The sequence below is a fragment of the Scomber scombrus genome, chromosome 20 (assembly GCF_963691925.1).
Source record: "Scomber scombrus chromosome 20, fScoSco1.1, whole genome shotgun sequence".
Classification (NCBI taxonomy): Eukaryota; Metazoa; Chordata; class Actinopteri; order Scombriformes; family Scombridae; genus Scomber; species Scomber scombrus.
Genome location: NC_084989.1, coordinates 8,964,027 through 8,977,859, shown reverse-complemented (window position 1 = coordinate 8,977,859; position 13,833 = coordinate 8,964,027). Strand labels below are relative to the sequence as shown.

The 13,833-nt window shown below is 39.9% G+C and overlaps 1 protein-coding gene across 1 annotated transcript; it reads left to right on the top strand.

The window, feature by feature from the left end:
• Positions 1 to 2,225: 2,225 nt before the first annotated feature.
• Positions 2,226 to 12,190, top strand: LOC134002624 (myosin-7-like). The gene is made up of 36 exons (XM_062441969.1): positions 2,226 to 2,429; positions 2,544 to 2,687; positions 2,780 to 2,936; positions 3,054 to 3,081; positions 3,190 to 3,295; positions 3,381 to 3,473; positions 3,552 to 3,615; positions 4,179 to 4,277; positions 4,372 to 4,475; positions 4,556 to 4,694; positions 4,776 to 4,894; positions 5,021 to 5,170; positions 5,286 to 5,456; positions 5,553 to 5,862; positions 6,267 to 6,346; positions 6,437 to 6,642; positions 6,737 to 6,860; positions 6,964 to 7,100; positions 7,189 to 7,444; positions 7,534 to 7,776; positions 7,852 to 8,028; positions 8,125 to 8,270; positions 8,352 to 8,442; positions 8,529 to 8,918; positions 9,110 to 9,236; positions 9,318 to 9,436; positions 9,527 to 9,723; positions 9,805 to 9,988; positions 10,077 to 10,242; positions 10,327 to 10,451; positions 10,564 to 10,872; positions 10,961 to 11,164; positions 11,248 to 11,544; positions 11,628 to 11,732; positions 11,825 to 11,920; positions 12,008 to 12,190. The coding sequence occupies exons 1-36, from the start codon at positions 2,226 to 2,228 to the stop codon at positions 12,188 to 12,190; spliced, it is 5,850 nt and encodes a 1,949-aa protein (XP_062297953.1).
• Positions 12,191 to 13,833: the final 1,643 nt, after the last annotated feature.

The window sequence follows — 13,833 nt, the reverse complement described above, 5'->3', positions numbered from 1 at the left end:
AAAGACGTATACAGAGGGCCAGGGCCTGATGGCTGAAAACTGTGGGCCTCTACTAACCCCCTATTTCTCCCATATATGAATTATTATTGTGGAAATATAACCTGAAAAATGCACTATATAAGCACAAGATATTCTGAAGTAATAAAGGCTACATTAACTCCGGATCCCTATACAAAATGGGATTAAAGCTGGTTATCCAGTTTTAATCCAGTACAGTATGACGGATCCCTCAAAGCCCTGAAACATGATCATTTTGACAGATGAGCTAACATATTTTTTGGCTCTACCTTAAATGTCATATACAATCTAATATACTGTATGTGTTTAAATAGTAGTGATAACCATTACAGTTATCTACAATACATTGTTTTGGTTTTATTCAAATCTGTATTCTCATCTTTAAATCACACAGAGATTGATACGTTTTTATCTAATTAAACATTTTAAACGGTGTAATTGCAAATAATAAGAGATCTAGGGTGTACATTACTTTTAGTGGGGACTTTCTATCTTGAGGTGAAAGTACATATTGACAAGCAAACCCCCTTCAAGTCAACAGCTGCTCCCTCCCAAACATATTCATGTACAGGCATGTGTAAGACTGACTGCAGAGAGACAAGCAGACAGCTGAGATCTGAGCTGAGGACATCGTAAAGGAAGTGACCTCGAATCCCACTAGGTCAAAGCTAAACCCAAGGTGTGAATTTTTGACTCTCCAAGTGATTCTCAAGTGGCGTATTAAGGTCTTGCAAAGAGATCTTTTTACTGATGCCACAATTAGCACCTTGTTACTTGTCACTTTCCTTGAGCAGCGAAACCTCGACAGCTATCTTAACCTTTAAGGAAGGTGGTACTGGCGGGGTTAAGAAGATCAAAACCCTTCGACTCAACAGTTTGTTAAACATGCGTTCCTCTTCAGCTGACTTTCTCTTGCCTCTGTTTGATGGATGTCTTTACATCTCGTTCTGTTTGGTTTTAGTATTATAGAAAAATTACTTTTTCCTTAATTACTGCTGCTTTATTAATGACTACCAATGTTATTGTATATTTATGTGAGTGACCTATAATGTGGGACCAGGCAAAACAATATATGGTAAAATATCTTTTACTATCAATATTTTACACATAATAACAGCTTCAAATAATTATCAGTAAGCACTTTGATTAAACTGAATAAACACTTAAGTTGCACCACTTCGTACATCACCATCTTAGGCCAGTTGAGACAGTTGTTCCTCCACTTGTTGTCTTTAAATGTTTATTTATGTCCATTGACATATACAAGTATAAAGCACCTGCCGCAGAACAATGAGAGGGCAAGGTCTGGCAATCAAACAAGCCTCACAAGTGTCATAAGAAATATTTCACAGGTTTATCTTTGTTCTCAAGGATAGACAAAAGGAACAGTTGACAGGATGGGTTCACTGTAGCTATTACTCTCACTAGTGACAATGCATCATTGTGACCTTGCCTTCGTCAGCAGAAGACAGATGGATGTGTTGATATGTTCCACACTTTTGTGTTTCAAGAATTTGGTAAACAACAAAGATTTCACAAGACATACCTCAAGTTTTTGTGCAAACAAACTCAACAATCTCCCAAAAAATGGTGTTCCCATGTTATTTTAAGGCCATATGGGCTAAAATAGAACAAAGGCTCAGAAATTTACATTGTTGACCTGGTGTCATCACACCATATGGTTCTCCTTATTGGGAGCGTGAGACCAAATGGTTATGATGTGAATGTGCTCCATGTCTTCCTTATAAGTCAAAGATGTAAACACCTCCACCTCTGAAATATCATACATATCATCTGCTGGAAGATCTGAATAATTAATTTCTCTGCCTTGTAGGGTTGGACAACATCCTTTAAAAAGGAAGCTGGAGGCCTGAGACACAGCATGTTACCAGCCAGACTGAGGGTGAGTACTGTGGAGGAGAATCTTGGTAGATGATTATATTCTATATTAATTGTATTGGTTTAACAGTACATATTGTGAGGTGTTGCACGATTGGATGATAGTATTTTTTTCTCTATAACCTGCAACAGGTAAATTACATCAACTTGTGAAAGGGGTGAAAACAAAGGTAAAATTACATTGACAATCAATGTGGTTTAAATATATATTATCATTTAACTGACAGCACAAAAAAGGAATTGTGAATTGTAAATTATGTTTTGTAAGCTTTCTATAAGGTTTTTCCTTTTACTGCACAGCTTTCAAGATGTCAGGTGACGCCCTCATGGCGGAGTTTGGGTCAGCAGCTTCCTTTCTGAGAAAGTCAGATAAGGAGCGTCTGGAGGCCCAGACTCGACCCTTCGACATGAAGAGGATGTGCTTTGTACCCGACCCTGAGGTGGAGTACGTTAAAGCACAAGTCACCAGCAGAGACGGCGACAAAGTCACCGTTGAGACTGAGTTTGGGAAAGTAAGTCCGGCAACCACATGTACTGTGTAATGAAGGGAAAGTGATGATGTCACAGCAATCAAACAAAGTGGTTAGCATATACTTATCTGACTTTCCTGTTTTAAACCCTTACAGACTGTTACCCATAAGGAGATAGACATCCACCCTCAGAACCCGCCAAAGTTTGATAAAATTGAGGACATGGCGATGTTCACCTTCCTCCATGAACCTGCTGTGCTGTTCAACCTCAAAGAGCGTTATGCAGCATGGATGATCTACGTGAGTGATGACCACAAGTCTTGTGATCTCTCCAGTTTCCGAAAACCTTCAGTCCAATAACGAGGACATCTTTTATTTGTCTTTGTCCACAGACCTACTCAGGGCTGTTCTGTGTGACTGTCAACCCCTACAAGTGGCTGCCAGTGTACGATCAGATAGTGGTCAATGCCTACAGAGGAAAGAAGAGGACTGAAGCTCCTCCTCACATCTACTCCATCTCTGACAATGCTTACCAATACATGCTCTCAGGTACGTTCACCTCATTGTGCACTTTGCTTTTTGGAAAGTGTGATGTTTTCTCTGACACCATCTAAACATTTAAAGAAAAAAACATCCTAACACCAAACACTGTCTTAAATCCTGCAGACAGAGAAAACCAGTCTGTCCTTATTACGTGAGTTATTCACAAAAATCATATCTGTTTCTATTCTGAAGAGCATTGATGCATTTTTTTTTTTCAATTGTCTTCATGACATGTTCATTCAGTGGTTTTCATTCCCAGTGGAGAATCTGGAGCAGGAAAGACTGTGAACACCAAGAGAGTCATCCAGTACTTTGCCAGCATTGCAGCAGTTACTGGCAAGAAGGATGCTGCTCAGGAGAAAAAGGTTGGTTTATGTGTTCATTATGATAAACAAAATAAATGGTGTTTTTAACAATTGGGGTTAAAGTTTGCATCCATTAAATCCACAGGGCACACTGGAAGATCAAATCATCCAGGCTAACCCTGCTCTGGAGGCTTTTGGAAACGCCAAAACCATCAGAAATGATAACTCCTCCAGATTTGTAAGTGTCCTCATTAGACATGCAGAGACATGACACTTTTATATTCACAACATCTAACCAACATTTTTCTAATTACAGGGTAAATTCATTCGAATTCATTTCGGAGTCAGTGGCAAACTGTCTTCAGCTGATATTGAAACTTGTAAGTACACAGTACATAAATAATTTAATGTTAGGAAAAGTTCTTACAGGACAAGAATATACATCCAGGGAATGGACACAGCTCCTTCAGCGACAGACTCCTTCATCTAAAGTGTGTGAAGGAGCGATATCGCAGGTCATTCCTCCCTGCAGCTGTGAGACTGTACAATCAGCACTACTCCCAGTAAACCTCAACCTCCCACCCCCAGCCTGGACAATTTGACACACTGCACTTTTAATGTCCAATACTCAATATTAGTATTTCATGTATACTACTAATTTCAATTGTGTGCAATACACATATAATATACATATATTTATTTCACTTTAATCTGTGCAATAAGAATATCATCTCTGGTATATTACCATTCAATACCAATATTACTCTTGTAAATAATGTAAATAATGTCACATACTTATTATTTATTGTTCTTTATTGTTTTTCATATTGCTGCTCTTCTATTTTACTGTCCACCTGCTGCTGTAATAATGCACATTTCCCCATTGTGGGACTAACAAAGGAATATTTTATATCTTAATACCAATATGCTCTATGTTTTTCAGATCTGCTGGAGAAATCTCGAGTCACTTATCAGCTCAAGGCTGAGAGAGACTACCACATCTTCTACCAGATTCTGTCCCAAAAGAAACCAGAGCTGCTGGGTGAGAATCAATCATTCATTCATGTGTTCAAAGCAGACAAGACATGATGTTGAAAGAAATCATGTTTTACAATTAAATATATTTTATTTTTCAGAGATGCTGCTTATAACAAACAACCCCTATGACTACAGTTACATCTCCCAAGGAGAGATCTCTGTTCAATCAATTGATGATTCTGACGAGTTAATGGCAACTGATGTAAGGAATACATCACATATTGAGGTAACCTACATTACCACAGGCCCATGAATTTTGATTAACAATGTGATCTATTAAAGGAAGCTTTTGATGTCCTGGGCTTCACTCAAGAGGAGAAAAACGCCATTTACAAACTGACTGGATCCATCATGCATTTTGGAAACATGAAGTTTAAGCAGAAGCAGAGGGAGGAGCAGGCAGAGGCTGATGGCACTGAGGGTAAGTAAAGCTTCCAAATCTTTATCACTCCAAACACTCTATAGTCATAAACTCTCTGAAACTTTTATTGTATTGTTGCAGATATGGACAAGATTGCATATCTGATGGGATTGAACTCTGCTGACGTGCTGAAGGGACTGTGTCACCCAAGGGTCAAAGTCGGAAATGAGTGGGTCACCAAAGGTCAGAGTGTTCAGCAGGTGAGTCTTCTTACAAAGGGCTATCAATGCAAATACATACTTAAGAAAGGCATAGTGCTAAAACAAATAAAAATAAAAATGTAATTTTTTACATAACACTGTTTTAATTTAAAAAAACAAAAAAAGGTATACAACTCCATTGGTGCACTATCCAAGTCAGTGTATGAGAAAATGTTCTTGTGGATGGTGGTGAGAATCAACCAATCTCTGGACACCAAGCAACCCCGCCAGTACTTCATCGGTGTGCTGGACATTGCTGGATTTGAGATCTTTGATGTGAGTGTCAGAAATAATGACCACGCTGCATGAAATCAACTGTATCTTTAAAAGAATGAACAGTGAAACAAGAAAACTATTGTCTTCTCTCTCATATGTTTCGTCAAACATACAGTTCAACACTTTCGAGCAACTGTGCATCAATTACACTAATGAGAAACTGCAGCAGTTCTTCAACCACCATATGTTTGTGCTGGAGCAAGAAGAGTACAAGAAAGAGGGCATTGTGTGGGAGTTCATTGACTTTGGTATGGACTTGGCAGCCTGCATTGAACTAATTGAGAAGGTTGGTGTTTTCAAACTTGCACATACTAGAAATTCTATTATTGTCTACTATACTATACTATACTATACTATACTATACTATACTATGTCTCTTTAGCCAATGGGCATCATGTCCATCCTTGAAGAGGAGTGCATGTTCCCCAAAGCCAGCGATGCAACATTCAAAGCCAAGCTGTATGACAACCATCTGGGTAAAAGTAACAACTTCCAGAAGCCCAGGATTGTTAAGGGGAGACCAGAGGCTCATTTCTCCCTGGTTCACTATGCTGGTACTGTTGATTACAACATCGGTAACTGGCTGGATAAGAACAAAGACCCACTGAATGAGACAGTGGTTGGGCTCTTCCAGAAGTCAACTCTGAAGGTGTTGTCCAGTCTTTTCGCTGGTTACGCTGGAGCAGATTCAGGTAAATTCATATCATAATATAACATTCTATTTACGGCAACATAATGTGCTTTTAGTTTTTCTGTGATTTATTTACTATTTACTATTATAATTCTGGAGGTCCATGTAATTTGAGATGAACTTATGTAAAAATCAGTCAAAAACGTTATTTCTACTTCCTCATCAAACTGATGTCAGCTTGTCTGTGCATGCTCTGCAACTTTTCTTGCTAAAGTTTTTGCTAAGGTTGTTCCATTGGTTGTTTGCGTTGCCACTGCCCTATTTCATATTGGATTTCTAAAATATAGTCTTGGAAATGTGTGAAATATGTTTTGCCTTATAACATTTAAAATATGTTGAACATCATGATTCATCTGAATATGAATTATTAATGATGAACACTGGAAATCTTAATATTACTTACAGCTGCGGATGGTGGAGGTAAGGGAGGCAAGGGAGCAAAGAAGAAAGGTTCTTCTTTCCAGACTGTGTCTGCATTGCATAGGGTGAATGAATTTTACATTTTTTGAAATTTTTTCAAAGAGTGATAGGTCAAGACCCCTTGGAGTTTGATGAATATCCTTTTACTCATACAGGAGAATCTGAACAAACTGATGACCAACCTCAGGTCAACTCACCCCCATTTTGTCCGCTGCCTCATCCCCAATGAGACTAAGACTCCTGGGGCGATGGAGAATCCTCTGGTCATGCACCAGCTGCGCTGTAACGGTGTGCTGGAAGGCATCAGGATCTGCAGGAAGGGATTCCCCAACAGGATCCAGTATGGAGACTTCAAACAAAGGCAAGAAATGTAGCCTCTCATACTGATGATTAAGTAGAATCCATATGCACATTCATTAACTAATTGTAATGATACTATTATTGTATCATTTCAGATATCGCATTCTGAACCCAAATATTATCCCTGAGGGCCAGTTCATGGACAACAAGAAAGCAGCAGAAAAACTGCTGGGCTCTCTGGATATTGACCATGAGCAGTATAAGCTGGGACACACAAAGGTTGGTTCTGTCATTACATAAACTAATATGAACAATGTTGAATGATGAAAGCAGCACCTAGCTTTTTCTAGGGGGAAGTTACAAAAGTTTCTTTCAATACTAGGTGTTTTTCAAAGCTGGTCTGCTGGGTGTTCTTGAGGAGATGCGAGATGATCGTCTCGCTCTCATTATCACTGGAATTCAAGCAAGAGCCAGAGGATTACTTGCCAGAATTGAGTTCCAGAAAATTGTTGAGCGCAGGTAGGAAAACAGTCATTGATGGATATTATTAACATAAACTGAGAGGCAAAAATGTACATTTAAGTCATAAATTGATTTCCACTCCCAGGGACGCCTTACTGGTGATCCAGTGGAACGTGCGTGCCTTCATGGGTGTCAAGAATTGGCCTTGGATGAAGATGTACTTCAAGATCAAACCTTTGCTGAAAACAGCAGAGACTGAGAAGGAGATGGCAAACATGAAGGAGGAGTTCTTAAAGCTCAAAGAGGCTTACGCTAAATCTGAAGCCCGCAGGAAAGAGCTGGAAGAAAAGATGGTCACCCTTCTCCAAGAGAAGAATGACCTGCAGCTTCAAGTCCAATCTGTAAGATCAGTCTTTCAGTTCACCCAAACATTACACAGATTTATTCTAGTGTAGCGATTTACAAAATTGTTTTTTGGACCATTTTTTAGGAACAAGACAATCTTACAGATGCAGAGGAGCGCTGTGAGGGTCTGATCAAAAGTAAGATCCAGCTTGAGGCCAAATCCAAAGAGCTGACAGAGAGACTAGAAGATGAAGAAGAGATGAATGCAGAGCTGACTGCCAAGAAGAGAAAGCTGGAGGATGAGTGCTCAGAACTCAAGAAAGACATTGATGATCTAGAGCTGACTCTGGCTAAAGTGGAAAAGGAGAAGCATGCCACTGAGAACAAGGTAAGAAGTTATTTTGACTTGTGTTGACAAAATCTTTTTGACCAGGTAAGATATGCTAACTAAACAATATTTTAGGTTAAAAACATGACTGAAGAGATGGCAGCTTTGGATGAAATCATTGCTAAGCTGACTAAGGAGAAGAAAGCTCTTCAGGAGGCTCATCAGCAAACGCTGGACGATCTGCAGAGTGAGGAAGACAAAGTCAACACTCTGACCAAGGCCAAAACCAAGCTGGAACAGCAAGTGGATGATGTGAGAATACATTTATATATATTCATCAGAATATAAAAATAATGAGTTCAAAGTCTACAGTATTTTAGTGAATCTGTTTTTTATGATTTAAAACAGCTGGAAGGTTCTCTAGAACAAGAGAAGAAGGTCAGGATGGATCTTGAGAGAGCGAAGAGGAAGCTTGAGGGAGATCTGAAGTTAAGTCAGGAAAGCATAATGGACCTGGAAAATGACAAGCAGCAACTTGAAGAGAAGCTGAAGAAGTAAGTCTTTTCTTTCAACCAATGGTAAGAATACATTTCCCCAAAGGACAACTTGCTAATGATATATATTTTTCTTGACAGGAAGGACTTTGAGATTGGCCAACTTATCAGCAAGATTGAAGATGAACAAGCACTTGAGGCTCAACTTCAGAAGAAACTTAAGGAACTACAGGTCTAACATTAAAACATGTCACATTGCTACTTCAAATGATCAAACGTATTTCTTCACCTCTTACTTTACATACTTTTACATCTTAGGCTCGCATTGAAGAGCTGGAAGAAGAACTGGAGGCAGAGCGAGCTGCTAGAGCCAAGGTGGAGAAACAGAGGGCCGATTTGTCCAGAGAACTGGAGGAAATCAGTGAGAGGCTGGAGGAGGCTGGAGGAGCCACTGCTGCCCAGATTGAGATGAACAAGAAGAGAGAAGCCGAGTTTCAGAAGATGCGCAGAGACCTTGAAGAGGCCACACTGCAGCATGAAGCCACTGCTGCTGCACTGAGGAAGAAGAATGCAGACAGCGTGGCTGACCTGGGAGAGCAGATTGACAACCTGCAAAGAGTCAAACAGAAGCTGGAGAAAGAGAAGAGCGAGATCAGATTGGAACTGGATGATGTGGTCTCCAACATGGAGCAGGTTTCCAAGTCCAAAGTGAGTATGACCAACAAAGGAACCCTGAAGACTAAAAAGTATGCTGAAGCTTGATCTCATTGTTTGTTTAAGATATTAAACATTATACCTGATGAAGATCAACATGTTGGTATTGACACTGTAAACTTGCTAGCATGATGACTGCTTCATTAAGCTCAAAGTCTCACAAAGCAAATATGTTTTATTTTCAGACAAACCTGGAGAAGATGTGTCGCACTCTTGAAGATCAAGTGAGTGAATTGAGGACAAAAACTGATGAAAGCCAGCGCATCATCAATGATTTTACCATGCAGAAAGCAAAGCTTCAAACTGAAAATGGTAGGACACATACCTAAATCTTTGAGATTGAATATATTACATTTTAAATGGTAGAATAATTTCAATCTTTCTTAACAAAAGGTGAGCTTTCCAGGCAGATGGAGGAGAAAGACTCTATGGTCTCCCAGCTGACCAGAGGGAAACAGTCTTACACTCAGCAGGTTGAAGACCTCAAGAGACAGCTAGAGGAAGAAGTCAAGGTATCTCAAATGAGCATAAATGCAGTATCCAGTTAGACTTTGGGTTAATTAGACAGTATCTTCATCACAGCTTGTGTCTTTGCCTTCTAGGCTAAGAATGCACTTGCCCATGCAGTGCAGTCTGCTCGCCATGACTGTGATTTGTTAAGAGAGCAGTTTGAGGAGGAACAGGAGGCTAAAGCCGAGCTCCAACGCAGCATGTCCAAGGCCAACTCTGAAGTGGCTCAGTGGAGAACAAAGTACGAAACTGATGCCATCCAGAGGACGGAGGAGCTGGAAGAAGCAAAGTAAGAACCATTGCGTGTCTTATTTGACTGTGATGACATGATTTTGAGGGTAACTGAGAATGAATGTAATATGTCAAATAGGAAGAAACTGGCCCAGCGTCTGCAGGATGCTGAGGAAGCTGTGGAAGCTGTTAATGCTAAATGTTCCTCCCTGGAGAAAACCAAACACAGGCTTCAGGGTGAGATTGAGGATCTCATGGTGGATGTAGAGAGATCCAATGCTGCTGCTGCAGCCCTGGACAAGAAACAAAGAAACTTTGACAAGGTAATTAACACAGAATGACAATCAAAATCCAGGAGATTTTTAGGTATATTTAAAGTTTGTAGCATAATTTAATATACAATTTAATCAGGTCCTTGCTGAGTGGAAGCAGAAGTATGAGGAGTCCCAGACTGAGCTGGAAAGTTCCCAGAAAGAGGCTCGTTCTCAGAGCACTGAGCTCTTCAAACTGAAGAACTCATATGAAGAATCTCTGGATCATCTGGAGACCATGAAACGAGAAAACAAGAATCTCCAAGGTAGGAAGACACAATTAAAATATGATCGATATTTTAACATAAATACGGATAAGGAATGGTAAAATGAATTTATTGTTTGAACAGAGGAAATTTCTGACCTGACTGAGCAACTTGGTGAGGGAGGGAAGAGCATCCATGAGCTGGAGAAGATCCGTAAACAGCTGGAGCAAGAGAAGGCTGAGATACAAACTGCTCTGGAGGAAGCTGAGGTGAAAAATGTTGAATGTCTTCTTATCTATATACCTATTTGTGATTCTTTAAAAAAAAGTGCTTAAGCTATAATGCTTTAAAAGAAATCCAATGATTTGCTGTTTTTAACAGGGTTCCCTTGAGCATGAGGAAGGTAAGATCCTTAGAGCTCAGCTTGAGTACAACCAGGTGAAGGCTGACATAGAGCGTAAACTGGCAGAAAAGGATGAGGAGATGGAGCAGATGAAGCGTAACCAGCAGAGAGTGGTGGACGGTCTGCAGAGCTCACTGGAGTCCGAGACTCGCAGCAGAAATGAGGCTCTTAGGGTAAAGAAGAAGATGGAAGGAGATCTCAATGAGATGGAGATTCAACTGAGCCAGGCCAACAGGCAGGCAGCAGAAGCTCAGAAGCAGCTCAAGGGACTCCACACTCATCTAAAGGTAGTACAAAGTCTTACGTTGATGATTGCATTATAGGCGTTTTCTTTGTCCTTGTCCTGAGTTTAAGAATTTGGTTGTTTCTTGACAGGACTCCCAGCTGCAGCTGGATGAAGCTCTCCGGGCCAGTGATGATCTGAAGGAGAACATCGCCATTGTGGATAGACGTAACAATCTGATGCAGGCTGAACTGGATGAGCTGAGGTCTCTGGTGGAGCAGACTGAGAGAGGTCGTAAACTGGCTGAGCAGGAACTGCTGGATGTCAGTGAGAGAGTTCAGCTGCTGCATTCTCAGGTATGTCTAAAGCTGTGACCACTATATGCTATTAATGCTGTTAATATTGAACACTAATGAATCCTCAATGATGATCTTTGTAGAACACCAGCCTGCTGAACCAGAAGAAAAAGCTGGAGGGAGACACATCCCAGCTTCAGAATGAGGTGGAGGAGGCTGTGCAGGAGTGCAGAAATGCTGAGGAGAAGGCCAAGAAGGCCATTACTGATGCTGCCATGATGGCAGAGGAGCTGAAGAAGGAGCAGGACACCAGTGCTCACCTGGAGCGCATGAAGAAGAATATGGAACAAACCATCAAAGACCTGCAACACCGTCTGGACGAAGCTGAGCAAATTGCCATGAAAGGTGGCAAGAAGCAAGTTCAGAAGCTGGAGGCCAGGGTAAGAGAGACCTATTTGTTCAGATGTTGTTAAGATACTTTATTTAGTTTCTGTGACACTGTGATCTTGTTTTTGTACTGCAGGTGAGGGAGTTAGAAGCTGAAGTGGAATCTGAGCAAAGGAAGAGTGGTGACTCTGTGAAAGGAGTCCGTAAATATGAGAGACGCATCAAGGAGCTTACTTATCAGGTCTATTATAAACATGTGCTCTCCACATTCAAATACATTTTCTGTGTCATATAAAAAGCAATGCATGACTCTGCTTATTAAACCCTGTTCAGACTGAAGAGGACCGTAAGAATCTGAGCCGTCTGCAGGACCTGGTAGACAAACTGCAGCTGAAGGTCAAATCTTACAAGAGATCTTCAGAAGAGGCTGTAAGTACAGGTGTATTTTGATATTAGAAGTGCATAGCTCCCGCTCATTCTTTTAAAAATAATTAATCAAATTTAATGATTTAACAGGAGGAACAAGCTAACGGCCATTTGACCAAGCTCCGTAAACTGCAACATGAACTGGATGAGGCAGAGGAAAGAGCTGACATTGCTGAGTCGCAGGTCAACAAGATGAGAACCAAAAGCCGTGATGCTTCATCCAAGGTCAGTGATGACAGCAGTTTCAGTCATATTTCCATGTTTTTTCTTTAACTTTGTGTAATTGCAGTATATTTATGCTTTGCTTTGTATATAGTAATAATATTGTAAATTAAATATTGCAACCTAATGGTTTTCATTCATTGTCTCCTATACAGAAGGGGCATGAAGGTGAATGAAGCTGTTGGCTGGAACCTTCAAAGACTCAACACTAAAATATATTAAATATAGCTAAACAAAATAAAGAGTGATGCATATCAAAAATCCAAACCTTTGTCGTGTTTTTCATATATCCTCATGTTTTGCTGGCAGATACAACAGTCCAAGCAAGTCAGGCGAACTTGAAATTTGAATCTGCCCATAGATGTGAGGTTGAATGTCTTTGTCCCTGTGTATGAGATCTACAACAGACAGCGGCCCCACAGAGTGCTTGCTGGGAAAGGTTTCATGTCCTCATGACCCAGAACAGAAAATAAGTAGGCACTGACCAAGTGGGTAACTCTTGGCCTGAAAAGTGAAGCCAAAGTGATTTAATCCTGCTTTCTCTCTAATGGCCAGCAGGGGGCGACTCCACTGGTGAGTGGAAATGAGTCAGATTGTACTGACTTTTATGAGAAAATGACACTACATCTCACTTGATTTATTACCTCAGTAAACAGTTTCCTAAATAGTTTTATGGTCCCGGTTGCTAGTTTCAAGTCTTCTTCAATACAGTATGATGTTCATTCTGTAAAATGATGGTCCCAATCAAAATAAAATAGAAGATAAAGCAGTGTATTCTTTAGGCTTGTTATTGACAAGTCGCTTCCATGGTGAAAACATTGGTTTGGTAACGTAAGCATGGCGTTGCCCCAAATACAGAGAGCGCAGAGCCATACCTGTCACTATTTCACTGTATTTTTTAATTTTTCTGGTAAGTACAGTGCTAATGCTAATTTTCAATAGCGAAAACAGTCTTAAAACCATTGTGACAAATGTACTTACTGGAACGTTTGCCATGGGTTATAAACAGTAATGCCCTTATGTGACCAAAAATAATGTTTTTGCCATTTTAACGAAAACTATCTAAATTTGTTTACGTGAGAGTGCCATTCACAGTAGTGTTGTCAAATCAACACATAGTATAGAAAATGGCAGCACCTGTAAGAGCCACTAGATGGAGACATTGCAACAACACACACAGAATGAGTGAGTTTTACTAATTTTTTACACTAAGATGAGTGACCCAACTTACTGACTTCATAATGTCACATAATGGCAAGCTATAAAATAATATACAAGTAGATGATGCACTTTTTGAGGTACTTTTACAATGATTAATTCCAAGATTAATACAAATCTTATGAATTCTAAAAAAACAAATATCAGATGATTATAAAATGATGAAAGCACTGACGCATTAAAAAGAAAAGAAAAACAAAATGTGTATTTTTTCCCCAAGAGACACTGCATTAGGAATGTGAATTTAAAAAAAGATAATCTGCCATAACTGTGCTGGTTTGTTGTGATGCTGATCAGTGAAGAATTTAGGTCTGAAGAGCTGTGACTTGGAGGTGTCCAAAGTACACAATGATTGACTATGATGACTTAACTTTCAACACACATTGCCAGATGAACAAACTAATTTCCAGGATGTTTTTACATATGGCATTCACCTCATCACACAAGAGTATAAGCTAGGTGATGAGTGTACATGT